Raw genomic sequence first — 15,075 nt, forward strand, 5'->3', positions numbered from 1 at the left:
TATATTTTTGTCTCACATCCTTTTAGTTTCTGCTTTGTAATTGTATTTGCAGGGTTATTTGGTGGGTAGATTTTATAACTGTTATGTCTTTACTGTAAATTGTAGGATTTAGCTTTATAAAGCAGCATTATTTGTTCTTTGTAATGCTTTTTAGCCTAAGTTCTGGTCTACTAACAGGATTATAGTCTCTGTTTTCTGAATGTTTACTTGGTGTACCTTAGTTCATTCTTTTAATTTTTAGCCTTTTTGAATTACTTAATTTTAGTTGTGTCTCTTGTATACAGCAGAGAGTTCGGTTCTGTTTTGGGAGCCAATTTAAGAACCTTTTTCTGGTTTATAGGTGAGTTAAGCTTGTTCACATTGTTTGATATGTTTGTTTTTAGCTCAGTCACATTTTGTATGATATTTTGTGTGTGTTTTATTTTTTATTTGGTGTGCTTTTTTTTTTTCATTTATTTTGTTATTTAGGAAGGTTCATTTTGTTCTAATATTACCTTTTTATTTATACCTTTTATAATGCCCTTTTCTTTTACTATCTGGTTTGGCAGATAGTATATTTTGACTAGTATCTAATAGCTATACAATAATTGATGAGCTTATTCTGTTTTCTCTTTTGTCTTGCCTCATCCTCCCATTTTTGAATCTTTAGGCTCATGTCTTTTGCCAAATTTAGGATATTTTCTGCCATTATTTCTTAAAATATTTTTTCAGCTTCACTCTCCTGCGACTCTGATGACAGAAATGTTACATCTTCTGTTATTGTTCTACAGATCTCTGAAACTCTCTGTATTTCTTTGTGATTTAAAAAATTTTTTTTAACATTTATTTTTGAGACAGAGAGAGACAGAGCATGAACGGGGGAGGGTCAGAGAGAGGGAGACACAGAATCTGAAACAGGCTCCAGGCTCTGAGCTGTCAGCACAGAGCCCGACGCGGGGCTCGAACTCACAGAGTGCGAGATCGTGACCTGAGCTGAAGTCGGATTCTTAACCAACTGAGCCACCCAGGCGCCCCTGTGATTTTTTTTTTTTTTTTTATTTACGTTATTGTCAAGTTAACTAACATAGAGTGTATACATTATGCTCTTGGTTTCAGGAATCAATTCCCGTGATTCACTGATTACATACAACACCTAGTGCTCATCCCAACAGGTGCCCTCCTCAATGCCCATCACCCGTTTTCCCCTCTCCCCCACCATCGACCTTTATGGTTTGTTTTCTGTATTAAAGAGTCTGTTATGGTTTGCCTCCCTCTCTGTTTGAAACTGTTTTTTCTCCCTCCCTTCCCCCATGGTCTTCTGTTAAGTTTCTCAAGTTCCACATATGAGTGAAAACATACGATACTTGTCTTTCTTTGACTGACATATTTCACTTAGCATAATACCCTCCATTTCCATTCACACTGTTGCAAATGGCAAGATTTCATTCTTTCTCATTGCCAAGTAGTATTCCATTGTCTATATAAACCACATCTTTATCCATTCATCAGTTGATGGACATTTGGGCTCTTTTCATGATTTGTTGTTGAAAGTACTGCTATAAACATTGGGGTACATGGGCCCCTGTGAATCAGCACTCCTGTATCCTTTGGATAAATTCCTAGTAGTACTATTGCTGGGTCGTAGGGTAGTTCTATTTTTAATTTTTTGAGGAACCTCTATACTGTTTTCCAGAGCAGCTGCACCAGTTTGCATTCCCACCAACAGTGCAAGGGGGTTCCCCTTTCTCCACATCCTCGCCAACGTCTGTTGTTTCCTGAGTTGTAAATTTTAGCCACTGTGACTGGTGTGAGGTGGTATCTCAGTTGGTTTTGTGCAATCTTTTTTTAAATATTTATTTATTTTGAGAAAGACAGAGCACTAGTGGGGGAAGGGCAGAGACAGAGAGGCTGATGCTGGACTCGATTCCACAGTGACTACCCGACGACCCCTGAGATCATGACCTGAGCTGAAACAAAGACTCAGACACTTAGCCTTAGCTGACTGAGCCACCCAGGAGCCCCCTCTTTGCAATCTTTTTTGATGTTTGTTTTCCTGTTATCCAGATTGGATGATTTGTATTGATCTTTGAGTTTGTTGATTGTTTTTTTTCTTTCTCCATTTCACTAGGGAGTATTTCCAGTGAGTTTTAAATTTGGATTACTGAATTTTTTAGTTTAAAATGTTCTGTTTGGGGCACACGAGGGTGGATCAGTTGGTTAAGTCTCTGTGGCTCAAGTCATGATCTCGGGAGTTTGAACCTCATGTTGGGCTCTGCACTAGAAAGGCAGAGCCTGCTTGGGATTCTCACTCTCTCCTCTTTTTCTGTCCTCCCCTGCTCGTACTTTCTCTCTTTTCTCTCAAAATAAACAAAAACTTTTTTTAAAAATTTGTTTGGTTCTTCTTTATGTCGTGTTTCTTTGCTGAGATTTCCTATATTTAGTTGTTTTAAATATGTTCACAATTGTTTGCTGAAGTATTTTTATGATAGTTACTTTAAAATCTTTGTCAGAGAATTTCAATATCTCTGTCATCTCAGCATTGACATCTGTTGACTGTCTTTTCCCTTTTGAGTTTGAGATGTTCCTGGTATGACAAGTTGTTTTCACTTGTAAGCCTGCACATTTTGGGTGTTCTGTTATGTGACTCCAATTTCTATTTAAGTCTTGTTACCTGCTACTGCCACACTGGGTAGTAGACAGGCTTTGTTCACACACACCACGTCTGCAAATACCCTTTAGTAGGGAGGCCTTAGTGCTGGGGTGGGATGGTAGGTGGGCTCGGCTCTCATGCACAACTTCCTTCTGTCCCATTCTTGAAGTTGCAATATTTCTGTTTTTTCAGAATAAATACCATTTATAAGTTTTTCTTCTACTCTTACTTCCACTTTTGTTTGTGATCTGTAATGATCTATTTCCTCAAGCATCTCTTAGTTGAATGAAGCTCATCATCTAATGAAGAAGGTGTCAGCAGCTTTTTCTGAAAAGGACAGATAGTATATATTGTAGGCTTTTGGGGCCACATGGTCTCTGTCCCACTAACATGGGGTAGTTTTAAACACTTAACTCTCCTTACCACTCCTCTTCTTTGAAATCTTACACAGGCCTGGGGTAGGAGGTCCAGACAAAAGCTAGACTTTAATTTTTTCTCTTCTTACAGGTAATTTGAAATTTGTAGTCTCTGACTTCTAGTAATGCTGAAGGTGTGGGTTAAATGTGGTTTTATTTGCTCTTTTTATTGATCTCTATACTTCTTGAAAGATATGTAGATGGACTTAATTCAGATGGCATTATTTTATTTTTAGTTTTTATTTTAGAGTATGAGTGTGAGTGGTGGAGGGTGTGGGGTGGGGGAGGACAGGGGAGGGGAGAGAGAGAATCTTAAGCAGGCTCCATGCTCAGTGCAGAGCCCTACTCAGGGCTTGATCTCACAACCCCGGGGATCAGAAATCGAGCTGGATGCTTAACCACCTGAGCCATCCAGGTGCCCCTGGTGGCATTATTTTAAAAGCAACAGAATGTCTTTAATTTGCATACCTTAGTAAGAAACATCTCTGGATTTCACATGAGATAAGATCTATGCTTACATATAACCTCTTTGACTTTGAAAGAGTCAATAAACCTGAGTCTTTCTTTTGTTTTTTGTTATTTGCAAAATCAGATGGCTATGGGTCATGGTTTATGTTCTGTGCTCTTCATTTGGGGACCTTTTTCAAGGGCTTTGCAAATAATTTCCTAAGGTTAAAATGCCAACTTAATTCTTTTATCTGTTTATTTTAATAGCCTAAACAAGTAATTATATTGCTAAACATGTATGAAAACCACTGGTATAGACAGGTGATCTTTTTGGGCTCTTCTAGACTTGAAGCAGCTTGGTATATGGTCTTGTTCTGTATATAAAGTGTTTCCTTGTGATTATTAGGTACTCAGTTTGCGGGGCAGAGAGAACAACTTTTCTGCTTGTTTTTAAATTCATTTATCTGATATATAAATGCATAAGTTGGGGTAGAAGTTGTCTCACACTTCCATGTCTCATTTTTGTAAAGAGTGATTGATCTGAGGTAGGCATTGAGAGAGTACTCTGCTGCTTAGTAGATTTATCAAGTAAGCAGATACTTTTGCCACCAAGCTAAAACATAGTTTAATTACTTTTTACATTACCACCTCTGAGTTATGTATTTTAAGCATTCGAAAAAATAACTGAATTGTAATTCTTTTTTACTTCCTGTAGATTCTCGTAGATACTGTTTGGGCTCTGTCATACCTGACAGATGGAGGTAATGAGCAGATACAGATGGTTATTGATTCAGGGGTTGTGCCATTTCTTGTGCCCCTTTTGAGCCACCAGGAAGTGAAAGTCCAAGTAAGTATTTAAAAATTTTTTCTAACTTGTTTAAAATTGTGTTTGCTATAACCTGTTAACTTGAACAACCAGGGTTCAGTTCGGTCCATATGTACATATCTTCCATATTTCTCCTCTGTTTTACTGAACCTGATTTTGTTGGTTTCCAAATCTTTATCTCACCCAGATTCTTCACAGTTTCAGACTCCTAGAACCCAGTTGTCCTTGAGCCCTTAGACGTCTCCTCTGAGAACTCCTTTAAAGCATTCTATTGCCATTTTAACCAGACAAAAAGTGTATCGTCTTCTTCCACAAACCTGCTCCTCTTTATATATCTCCTTTCAGTAGACCACATGGTCCAAGCTTCAAACCTTGATTCCTCCTTTCTTTTCCCCTCCATTACAAAGTTTTGTTAATTCTTATTATATAGCTTATGAATCTGTCTACTCCATTAGTATCCTGAGCCACTGATTTAGTTCAAGACTCATTTTTTTTTTCTGTCCAAATAATTAGAACAGCATCCTAACTGCATTTTTTTCCTCTCTCGTTTCTCCTCACTTTAGTTAGGTGTGGGTGGCTGATAGATGTTTATTCCACTTCTACCAAAGTGACTTTCTAGATGGAAATGTGTGCCCATTCCAGGCCTTTATTAAAATATTTCTGTGCTACTCATTTAGTAATAGATTAGAAATAGCTGCTGTTAAAATGAACCTTTACCTGTTAATTTTTCTTTTTTTTTTAAATTTTTTGAAAAATTTTTTTCGATAGTTTTTCACACATTTTTCTGTAGTTCCATAGTTCTGCAGTTCCATTTTTTATGACTATTGTTTAAAATTCAAAATTGCCTCTCAGTTCTACATAGTACTTTGCCTAAGAATACAGTAAGTGCTAATCATTCACCCCTTGCATTTTTACGTTTTCTCAGGATTATGAAAACTATAGAGTCAGTTTCCTCATAAACAAATAAATGTATAGAAGGTATTTTATCCCCACCCCAGACAGCAGCACTCAGAGCAGTTGGCAACATAGTGACTGGCACCGATGAGCAGACCCAGGTTGTTCTCAACTGTGATGTCCTGTCACACTTCCCCAATCTCTTATCACACCCCAAAGAGAAGATAAATAAGGTAAGGCACATAATAGCCTCATTGGTGCATTTCTTTCTGTCTGTATAAACTGTCCCCTTGTTTTCTGTTGCTGTTTGTTTGATCATAATTTTCTTCACAAGCACTATAGTTATGATGAGAATTATTTCAGATCACCTCTGCAGTTATTTTGTTACAAGTGTTATTTTGTTATAACCAGTGTTTTTATTTAAATAAATTGGGCAGTAGCAAGGATCAGTAAATTAGTAGCCATGAAGTGAGAATCCATACAAAATCTCTCACTGGATGGCTGGTATCTTTTATAAACAGATCATAATTTAATCTCCCTATGAAATTAGATTGGACCAAAAGATGCAGTGCCTAAATTGAAGGATCAAAAAAGTCTTTTTTAAAATTTCAACTTTAGATACAGACTTATTATTAATTGTTAAATATACTTAAGTACTTCAGTCTCTTTGTATCTGCCTTATTTCACATTGCATACAATTTTTAAGGTTCATCCATGTTGGAGCATGTGTCAGAACTTCATTTCTTTTTATAGCTGAATAAATATTCCATAGTACATATATACCACATTTTGTTTATCCAGTCATTTGTTGGTGGACACTTGGAGTTTTTCTACTGGTGGCTGTTGTGAATAATGTTGCAGTGAACATCGGCATGCAGATGTCTATTTAAGTCCCAGCTTTCAGTTCCTTTGGGCATATATCTAGGAGTAGAACTGCCCAGTCATATGGTAATTCTGTGTTTAGCTGTTTGAGGAGCTGCCAAATTGTTTTCCATAGTGGCTGTACCACTTTACGTTCCCACAAGCACTGTATGAGGGTTCCAGTTCCTTTTTTAAAATTATTATAGCCACTCTAGTAGGTGTGAAATGATGTCTCATGGATTTGATTCGCATTTAGTTTAATGTAGTTTTATCTGCCTGAAATGCCACCATCCCCCAAACCAGCAGAACTGATCATTTCTTCTGTGTCATAGCTGTATTTATATAGTTGCTCAACTATAATTTGACAGTTGGATTGTTACAGAAAAGTATGTTGTCGAAAAAGTGCATTTTATGAATGCATTTGCTCCAATGAAGGGAAAGAAGCCAGAGTCTTTTAGCCTCTGGGCCAGTTATTTTTACTGTAGAAATTTCAATAATTTGGGATTTTTATAGCTAAATGTATTCCATAATTGGAAACAGAGCTGAGAAGTGAGGAAGCCGGACAGAAGTGGGTGTAGAGAAGTTGTGGCATGTGATCAATATGCTCTGAGTGAAGGTATCATGGGGGACAAAGGGTTCACATAGATGTTTACTCAGCCTCAGCAGCCATTTAGTCTCCTTAGAAGTTTTTCACCTTGAGCATTTGTGTTACTTGGACTTGGGATCATCATGGGACCCTCAAGGTAGAATCAAACTTGGGTTTATTCCCTCAGCATATTAGTTTAAAATGTTTCAAACCTGCAAGAAATTTGCAAGAATGGTACAGTGAACACTGACTTACCAGTTGTTAACCTCTCCCACAATTGGGCAAAATAAATTTACAGCTAACTTTTTTCACTGTAGAAGAGGAAGAAGAGACAGCACTTGACACTAAAATTACAGCAGACCTGCGTGTTTGTGACTTGTAAATCCTTAAAGGTTACAGCAAAGTTTGTTATATAGACCCATCCCAGACTAATTGGACACTTAATTTCTAAATATATCTTGCAAGTAAATATTTTTACAGGAAAGCAATTCTCCTTTCTTAGGAGTAGTTTTAACAAACTTTTAGGAAATTGAGTCTCTTATTTATTTATATCATTATCTTTTAGAGGGAGCTTAAGCACCAAAAAATGTAAGCTGCATGAGTAAAGATTTTTTTGTCTCTTTTGTTCACTGCCATATTACCATTGTCTACAATAGTGCCCAGGGACATCTGGGTGGCTTGATTAAGGATCTGACTCTTGATTTTGGCTCAAGTTATGATCTCACAGTTTGTATGATCAAGCCCCGTGTTGGGCTGTGTGCTGACAGCACGGAGCCTGCTTGGGATTCTCACTCTCTCTCAAAATTAAATAAATAAACATTAAAAAATAAATAAAATAAAGTAGTTCCTGGGTGATGTAGGCATATATTTTATTGGGTGGATCAGTGCAAGGTTAGTGGGCCCACATGTTATGGATGGAAGTTTCCTTATAACGTGTTTAAAATGAGACATTCTGGGGGTGCCTGGGTGGCGCAGTCGGTTAAGCGTCCGACTTCAGCTCAGGTCACGATCTCGCGGTCCGTGAGTTTGAGCCCCGCGTCGGGCTCTGGGCTGATGGCTCAGAGGCTGGAGCCTGTTTCCGATTCTGTGTCTCCCTCTCTCTCTGCCCCTCCCCCGTTCATGCTCTGTCTCTCTCTGTCCCCAAAATAAATAAACGTTGAAAAAAAAAATGAGACATTCTGTGTCATCTCATTGCTTTTTAGATGCATTTCCCTAATGCAACTCAAGTGACTTTGTTATAGTTTATGTAAACTACATAAAAATAAAAATATAAATGCATTAAAACTAATCTTTCAAACAAAGGTACCCTGTATTTTGTTCAATTATAGGAAGCAGTGTGGTTCCTTTCCAACATAACAGCAGGCAACCAGCAACAAGTTCAAGCTGTAATAGACGCCGGGTTAATTCCTATGATTATTCATCAGCTTGCTAAGGTCAGTCATATTGTGAGTTTATCGTGTACATTAACATATTATAACCAAGATTTTTTAATAAAGAATTCATACAATCATTTCTTTTTTAACCTTCAGGGAGACTTTGGAACACAAAAAGAAGCTGCCTGGGCAATTAGTAACTTAACGATAAGTGGCAGAAAAGATCAGGTAAGTTTGGAAAAACTGTTAGGATTGTTAATATCGGAAAGTACACTACTCTTTTATGTTTAGGAGCTGCTGGTTGTTCATAAGCCCTGTAGTGTGTTCTTTTTGGGTAAAAGATAATTATATAAATAAACATTTTTCTCTTGTTGCCTAGGTTGAGTACCTTGTACAGCAGAATGTAATACCACCATTCTGTAATTTACTGTCTGTAAAAGATTCTCAAGTTGTTCAGGTGGTTCTAGATGGTCTGAAAAACATTCTGATCATGGCTGGTGATGAAGCAAGCACAATAGCTGAAATAATAGAAGAATGTGGAGGTAAGAGTGCATTGAAGAAAAATAGTTGAGCAGTGGAATGCTGAAAGATCAGTTCCTTTCAAGGCAACTAAGTAGAAAGAAAACTGTCAGGAAACACTGCTCCATCATCAAAGTATGCTGCTGTCCTGTATTCACCAGTTAGCATTACATGAGGGTTTTCCAGCAGGCATCAGTCCGTACTTGGGGAAAACTGGTTGTGAAGGTCATTCTGTGACCTTCCTAGAGGGTCACATTGCCTTTTAGGTGACACGAACACTCCTCTTGAAGTCACAGTGTGCGAGAGCAAAAGCTTGGGAACTGCTATGATAGAGAAAGTTATAAGCTTTATTTAATCCAGAATTTCTTAGAATCCTTGACAGTGAAACACTTTCTTCACATTGTACCTGATACGTGATTCTATAGACCTTACTTTGTGAAATACTATTCCATGTTGTTGGAAAGGTTAATGATTTTGGAGTCATCTAGGTATTTTATTTCAGTCTTGTGATTGCTAGAGCTGTCTGCTGAAGTTATTACCACAGAAGTTACTTTGAAATTTTAATAAAAAAACTTATTTGAAATATTAAATATTTCTCTGATAATGATATATGAGGCATATTTTAAGGATACCTGTTCAATATGTACTAAGTTGCCCAAACCTTAATTTATTCTATTGTCATGTTTTATTTTGTATATTTTATTGACTATTATGTACAGTTATATTACCCCTTTCATTTTTTTTTTTTTTAAGAGAAAGTAAATGTAGTCACATCATAAAACATTCAGACTGGAAGTATCTTCTTAATAACAAGAAGAAATTATCCTAGAGATGTTAAGTTTTGTCTATGGCCATGGAAGTAGATCCTCATACTCTTAATTCACTGCTCATTCTGGTTTTAAGATATTTTGAGATAATTTGAAATTAGCATTGTAGTCTAATTCAGAACTTACCCCAGAAAGTTTGAGCTGCAGAATTGTTATTCTTCAGCTTTAATCAATATAGTTGCTTCGGTCTCTGGGAAGTATACTCACAATTAGGATACACGTTTACTTAGTATTTTATAATTTTGTAAAGAACTTTACATCCATTATCTGTGACACTTATATTCCCATTTTTCTGGTTTTTTATATTGCTGTTAAAAAGAAAAAAAAATGCAACTATTTCAAAATAACCTAGCTAAAAAGATATTTCAAGGAAGAATATTGTTAAGGATTTGAATTTATAGACTTGTGCATCTGATGCATGGAGTAAATATATTGGGAATGTAAATGAAGACATTCTACAGTTCTGAAAACTTATTTTTCAATTTCATTGTGGCTATAGGATATAAGCACCCTATTTGTTTTTTTCTTCAAAGAAATTATTTCAAAATTTAAAGCTTTGTCTTCTATTTATATCAGTTAATCATGAAGTTTCTGAAAACATGTTTTTGTTGTTATATAAAAGTAATAGCATTTTGAAAACAAAAGGAAAGATAAAAATTACTATATGAGATGGTATGATTCCACTAAAGCAGCCTGGGGAGATCTCAGTTCAAGTTCTGTCACTAACTTGCCACTCAACCTAAAATAAACCCCTTTACATCTCTATACGATAGCTTCCTCATCTGTCAGATGGAGTATTTAGGTGTTTTTTAAACTGTCTGCCTCAGATACCAGATAACTCTTGGGGTCAAGGGTTTCTAGAGAGGAAGAAATTAGTGGGATGCTGGTCCTCCAATCAGAGCAGCTCAGGGTTTTATCTGTGTTTTAGACAAACTGTCATTTTCGGGGTGTGGTGGTAGGGTGTTGTGAGTTCTTTAGGATTTTCCATGACTAGAATGAACACAGTTTTTATTCATGTCCACTTGATTATTTGATTTTTTGTTTTTATCAGGTTTGGAGAAAATCGAAGTTTTACAGCAACATGAAAATGAAGACATATATAAATTAGCATTTGAAATCATAGATCAGTATTTCTCTGGTGATGATGTAAGTATCCATTAAAGTATGGTATGCCTACATGTACATTAAAACCTACACATACTGTTACGTTCACTAAGAATTTTTTTATCATTAATATGACAAGTATATACTGTATTTGGTTGTTTTTTTGGTTTATTTTTGAGAGAGAGAGAATGTGAGCACATGCGCAAGCTGAGGAGGGGCAGAGAGAGGCAGAGAGAGAGTGGGACACAGAGAATCCCAAGCAGGCTCTGCACCATCCGATGCGCAGAGCCCAGTGCAGGGCTTGAACTGATGAACCGTGAGATCATGACCTGAGCTGAAATCAAGAGTTGGTTGCTCAACCGACCGAGCCACCTAGACACCCCTCTATTTCTATCAGATACTTTTGAGGTGGCATTTTCCACTTATTTTTAATAATCTAAATTTTAAAAAATTAATGATTGTTTTCCATCAATCAGTTTCTTTTATTTTTTTCTTTTACTTTTTTTTTTAAGTTTTTTTATTTTGAGAGAGCAGGGGAGGGGGAGAGAGAGAGAATCCCAACGGACCTTAGTCTCGCAAATTTGTGAGACCATGACCTGAACCAAAATCGAGAGTTGGATGCTTAACCTACTGAGCCACCCAGGCACCCCTCAATCAGTTTTTTTAAATACTATGTTTGAAACTTCATTATAAGGTAAAAAATGTATAAACAGTTCTCTGAGGGGCACCTGGCTGGCTTAGTCGGTGTAAAGCATGTGACTCTTGATCTTGGGCTTAGGAGTTTGAGCCCCACATTGGGCATAGAGATTACTTAAAAATAAATAAATAAATAAACAAACAAACAAATAAACAAAAACCCACTTATTGTTATATTTCTAATCTGTTAAATGGGAAAAAATAGTACAGTTGACTCTTGAACAAGGGTTTGAACCACATGGGTCCATTTATATGCAGATTTTTTTCAGTACAGTATAGTACTATAAATGTATTTTCTCTTCCTTATGATTTTCTTAGTAACATTTTCATTTCTCTAGCCTACTTCATTGTAATAATACAGTATATAATACATGTGACATACAAAATATGTGCTAATCAACTGTTTATGTAATTGGTAAGGCTTCCAGTCATTGGTAAGTTATTAGTAAAGTTTTTGGGAGTCAGAAGTTGTACTCAGATTTTTGACTCTGCAGGGGGTGGGGGATTGGTGCCCCTAGCTCGTGTTGTTCAAGGGTCAACTGCAGTTACAGAAATGATGTGTGTTCAGGGGCACCTGGGTAGCTCAGTCAGTTGGGCGGCCAACTCTTGATTTTGGGTCAGGTCATGATCTCATGGTTCGTGAGTTCAAGCCCCGCATCAAGCTCTGTGCTGACAGTGCGGAGCCTGCTTGGGATTCTTTCTCTTCCCTCTCTGCCCCTCCCCAGCTCATCCACACACGTGATCTCTCTCTCAAAATAAACATCACAAAACGAAAGAAAGTACGTGTGTTCAAATAGGTAAAATAAATCTACAGATACAGAAACTTAATAATGGGGCAGGGACAGGGGAGGGGGTTAAAAAAAAAAAAAGAACTTAAAACAATTTTGAAATGTGTGTTCAGTTTAATTAAATTGTTAAGTTTCTTAATGTTACTGATTTACTTAAATATTTTAATTTATCGATTAAAACATCATATAGAACGATTACAACATCCGTACAGAATTCTCTCGTAAGAAGTAAGTTCTGCTTATACCATAACATGTAGTATCTTAACAAAGGCCTTTTTTTTGTTTTGCTTTTTATAGATTGATGAAGATCCTAGCCTGATTCCTGAAGCAACACAAGGAGGTACTTACAATTTTGACCCAACAGCCAACCTTCAAACAAAAGAATTTAATTTTTAAGTTCAGTTGAGTGCAGCATCTTCCCCAATTCAATACGAAGCACCACCAGATGGCTACCAAATGACAAGAAGAAGAACAACAACAAAAGGCTCCAAAACACACATGCCTCTTCGTTTTGATGCTTCTAAAAGCAAGCCATGTCTCAGTCACTTTGCAGTTGCCAAAAGTTACTATCACATGGACTGTAAATGCATATGCATGATTTCCTAAACTGTTTTAGAATTCTCCTTAACAATCTCGACTACCCTATTTTTCCCTGTTCCCTGGTGCCACACGCTGACAACTGCAGTTCCAGTTTAGAATATTCCATAGTGGTGGCATGTCAGCTGCCCACTTGATACTCCTTTGGAAAATGGTGCGCTGTGGATCAAGACACTTCGGTATGATGCATATACACGTTGGAAGACTTTAAAGAGGTGCAGTCTGATCTGAGCCTCCATCATTGTCCTCCACAAACATATTTTCATATTCTTTATGTGGAAGAATAGATTTTAAAGTACAAGCCAAATGATTTTCATTGGTGGAACTGACACACAAAAAAAGGAACTTAAAAAAAGAAACTTGGTTATTGATTAAACAGTTAAGTTTTAAAAAACTGTGCTTCATCTACCAGTAATTGATGTGTTTATTATCTGCCTCAGAAGCCAGGGTTGGAGGAAGAACTTTAGCTATGGATGGTAATGCTTTCGCCATTATACCTAATTTTTGAGAACAGCAAGCCCTATTTGACCACTCACTTCAGCCTGTGTGTTCCTGCTGTTTTGAAGTAATCAAATGCTGTGCATGGTATTTTACCTGAGCTGCAACCTGTTACGGACTTGAACTTCTGTTTAAGTTGAAAGCAAGAGTCCCTGACTACAAAGAAAAAACAAATAAAAAACAACAACAAAAAGCAAAGGTCTAACGTACCGATTGGTGATGTTTAAAAAAAAAAAAAAAAAAAAAAAAAATCTTGCTTTCAGCTTTCAGGAGTTAATATTTTTTGTTTTAAATTGATAATTGGATATGGTTGATTTATATTGGGTTTAAACTGTGGAGCCTTCATGTTTACTGTAATTTAGTCTTAAAATATTTTTTACTTAGTAACCAGTGCTTTTGATAATGTGGTTGGCAACAAACCAGCAACTATTTAGAAGTGTTATACAACTTCATTCTTTGAGTATTGGGAAAGTTAATTCAGATCCTACTCTAAAAGCATATTCACATATTAAAAGATTCAGTCAAGGATCTGTGTAGAGGAATAATCTGCAGTTATTTGACATAAACCTGATTTGCAGTGATCTTGAAGCAAAATCTGGTATTACTATGTAAAGTCATTGCTTTTGGTAAATTGTCATCTGACCCAGTTATTAATGAAAGAATATGGATTTGAACATGTTTAAACTGAATGATTTGTGCTGTCACAGAAATGGTTTTGTTGCTATTGTTTACTGGGTATAATTTCCCAATGCGTTGATGTGAAGGGATAGAAAATCTAAACTAACGTAGTTATCCGATGGGGGTGTATTTACTGTGATGAAGATGAGACCGATGCCATCAGAGCTTTGTGAATCAGCTGGGGTGTTTTCACTGATAAACAACACATAGCAGGTGTGCATTCATTACAAATACATGTATCTGCCAAGGTGGAGCCACTTTAAAGAGTGAGTTTTGTCTTGTATCCAAAATGGATACAAGCGTATGTTTAAACTGCAAGATTTTTACTTGCTAGAGAATCTGTTTTAATATAGTGGTTTGGCCTCTGATTATTTATAGGTTTTATAAATTTTAGAATCAATTTCTCTTTAAGGTGGCTCAGATTTTTCAACTCTTGTGCACATAAAATTGAGTTGAAGTTCATTGTGCCTTTTTTTCTTTATCCAAATTTTGAGTTAAAGCTTCATATGGTAACTGCATCCTGTTCAGACACTGTAGTCTAAATTTTTGAAACTGTGTGGTGTTCACTAAAAGTAGGAATAACAAAGTCAAAGCCAATTAAGGTCACAAACTTCGGTGAAACCCTTAAAGTCCAAATCTTCTTGATATTGTGAATTGTACCCCTCCTGGTTTAGTTTCTTCTGGACTCTCCATCCTACTTACTGACAGTTACCTTTTAAATTTTGCACACATTGAGATTAAATCAGGCCTCTACTGTGCCGATTCCGATTTCCTCTTGTGTTTTAAGTGCAAACTAACATAAGTGAACATTAGCATCAAGTAGTGCAGACATATGTATGCATTTGCTTGATTCAATTTGTTGTGACCTTATCAGTTTGGAATTGGAATTGCACCATTTCTTAGACAAAGGAAACTAAGTATATTGCTGCACTTTTAAGTTTTCAGAACAGTGTTGAAAATCGCATTGTTTTTATTTTTTTTAAACTCAGTTAAAAAAGACTAAAACGTTCTTTCAAAAGAGGCATCTAAATGTGTTCCTAATTTTGTATATGGGCTTAGGTTTTGTAACCAATAAAAAAAAGCTGCTATCAAATCTGATAAAACATTGAAGAACTTATTTCTAAAAGTTTCTTAATTTCCTAGTTTTGTTTTCTGCGTGGTTAAATTTAAATTTGGAACTATTTTTCAAACATCAACCACAGTGGAGGCAAATCATGAATTACTCTTTCGTTGTATTTTAATATCTCTCTTCCACTCTAACAAACTAGGACAATAGCAGTGCTCGATTTAAGAGTATTTTATGACAAATAAGAAATACCTAAATCTTTATTAATTT

The 15,075-nt window shown here is 36.3% G+C and overlaps 1 protein-coding gene across 1 annotated transcript in view; it reads left to right on the top strand.

The window, feature by feature from the left end:
* Positions 1-14,849, top strand: part of KPNA3 (karyopherin subunit alpha 3) — a 100,232-nt gene extending 85,383 nt beyond the window's left edge. The window contains exons 11-17 of the mRNA XM_030310186.2: positions 4,208-4,339; positions 5,317-5,445; positions 7,988-8,092; positions 8,189-8,260; positions 8,412-8,574; positions 10,430-10,524; positions 12,264-14,849. Of these exons, the coding sequence (XP_030166046.1) occupies positions 4,208-4,339; positions 5,317-5,445; positions 7,988-8,092; positions 8,189-8,260; positions 8,412-8,574; positions 10,430-10,524; positions 12,264-12,362 (795 nt within the window). The 3' untranslated portion in view covers positions 12,363-14,849. The remainder of the gene's footprint in view (positions 1-4,207; positions 4,340-5,316; positions 5,446-7,987; positions 8,093-8,188; positions 8,261-8,411; positions 8,575-10,429; positions 10,525-12,263) is intronic.
* Positions 14,850-15,075: the final 226 nt, after the last annotated feature.

This window comes from Lynx canadensis, chromosome A1 (assembly GCF_007474595.2).
Source record: "Lynx canadensis isolate LIC74 chromosome A1, mLynCan4.pri.v2, whole genome shotgun sequence".
Lineage (NCBI taxonomy): Eukaryota > Metazoa > Chordata > Mammalia > Carnivora > Felidae > Lynx > Lynx canadensis.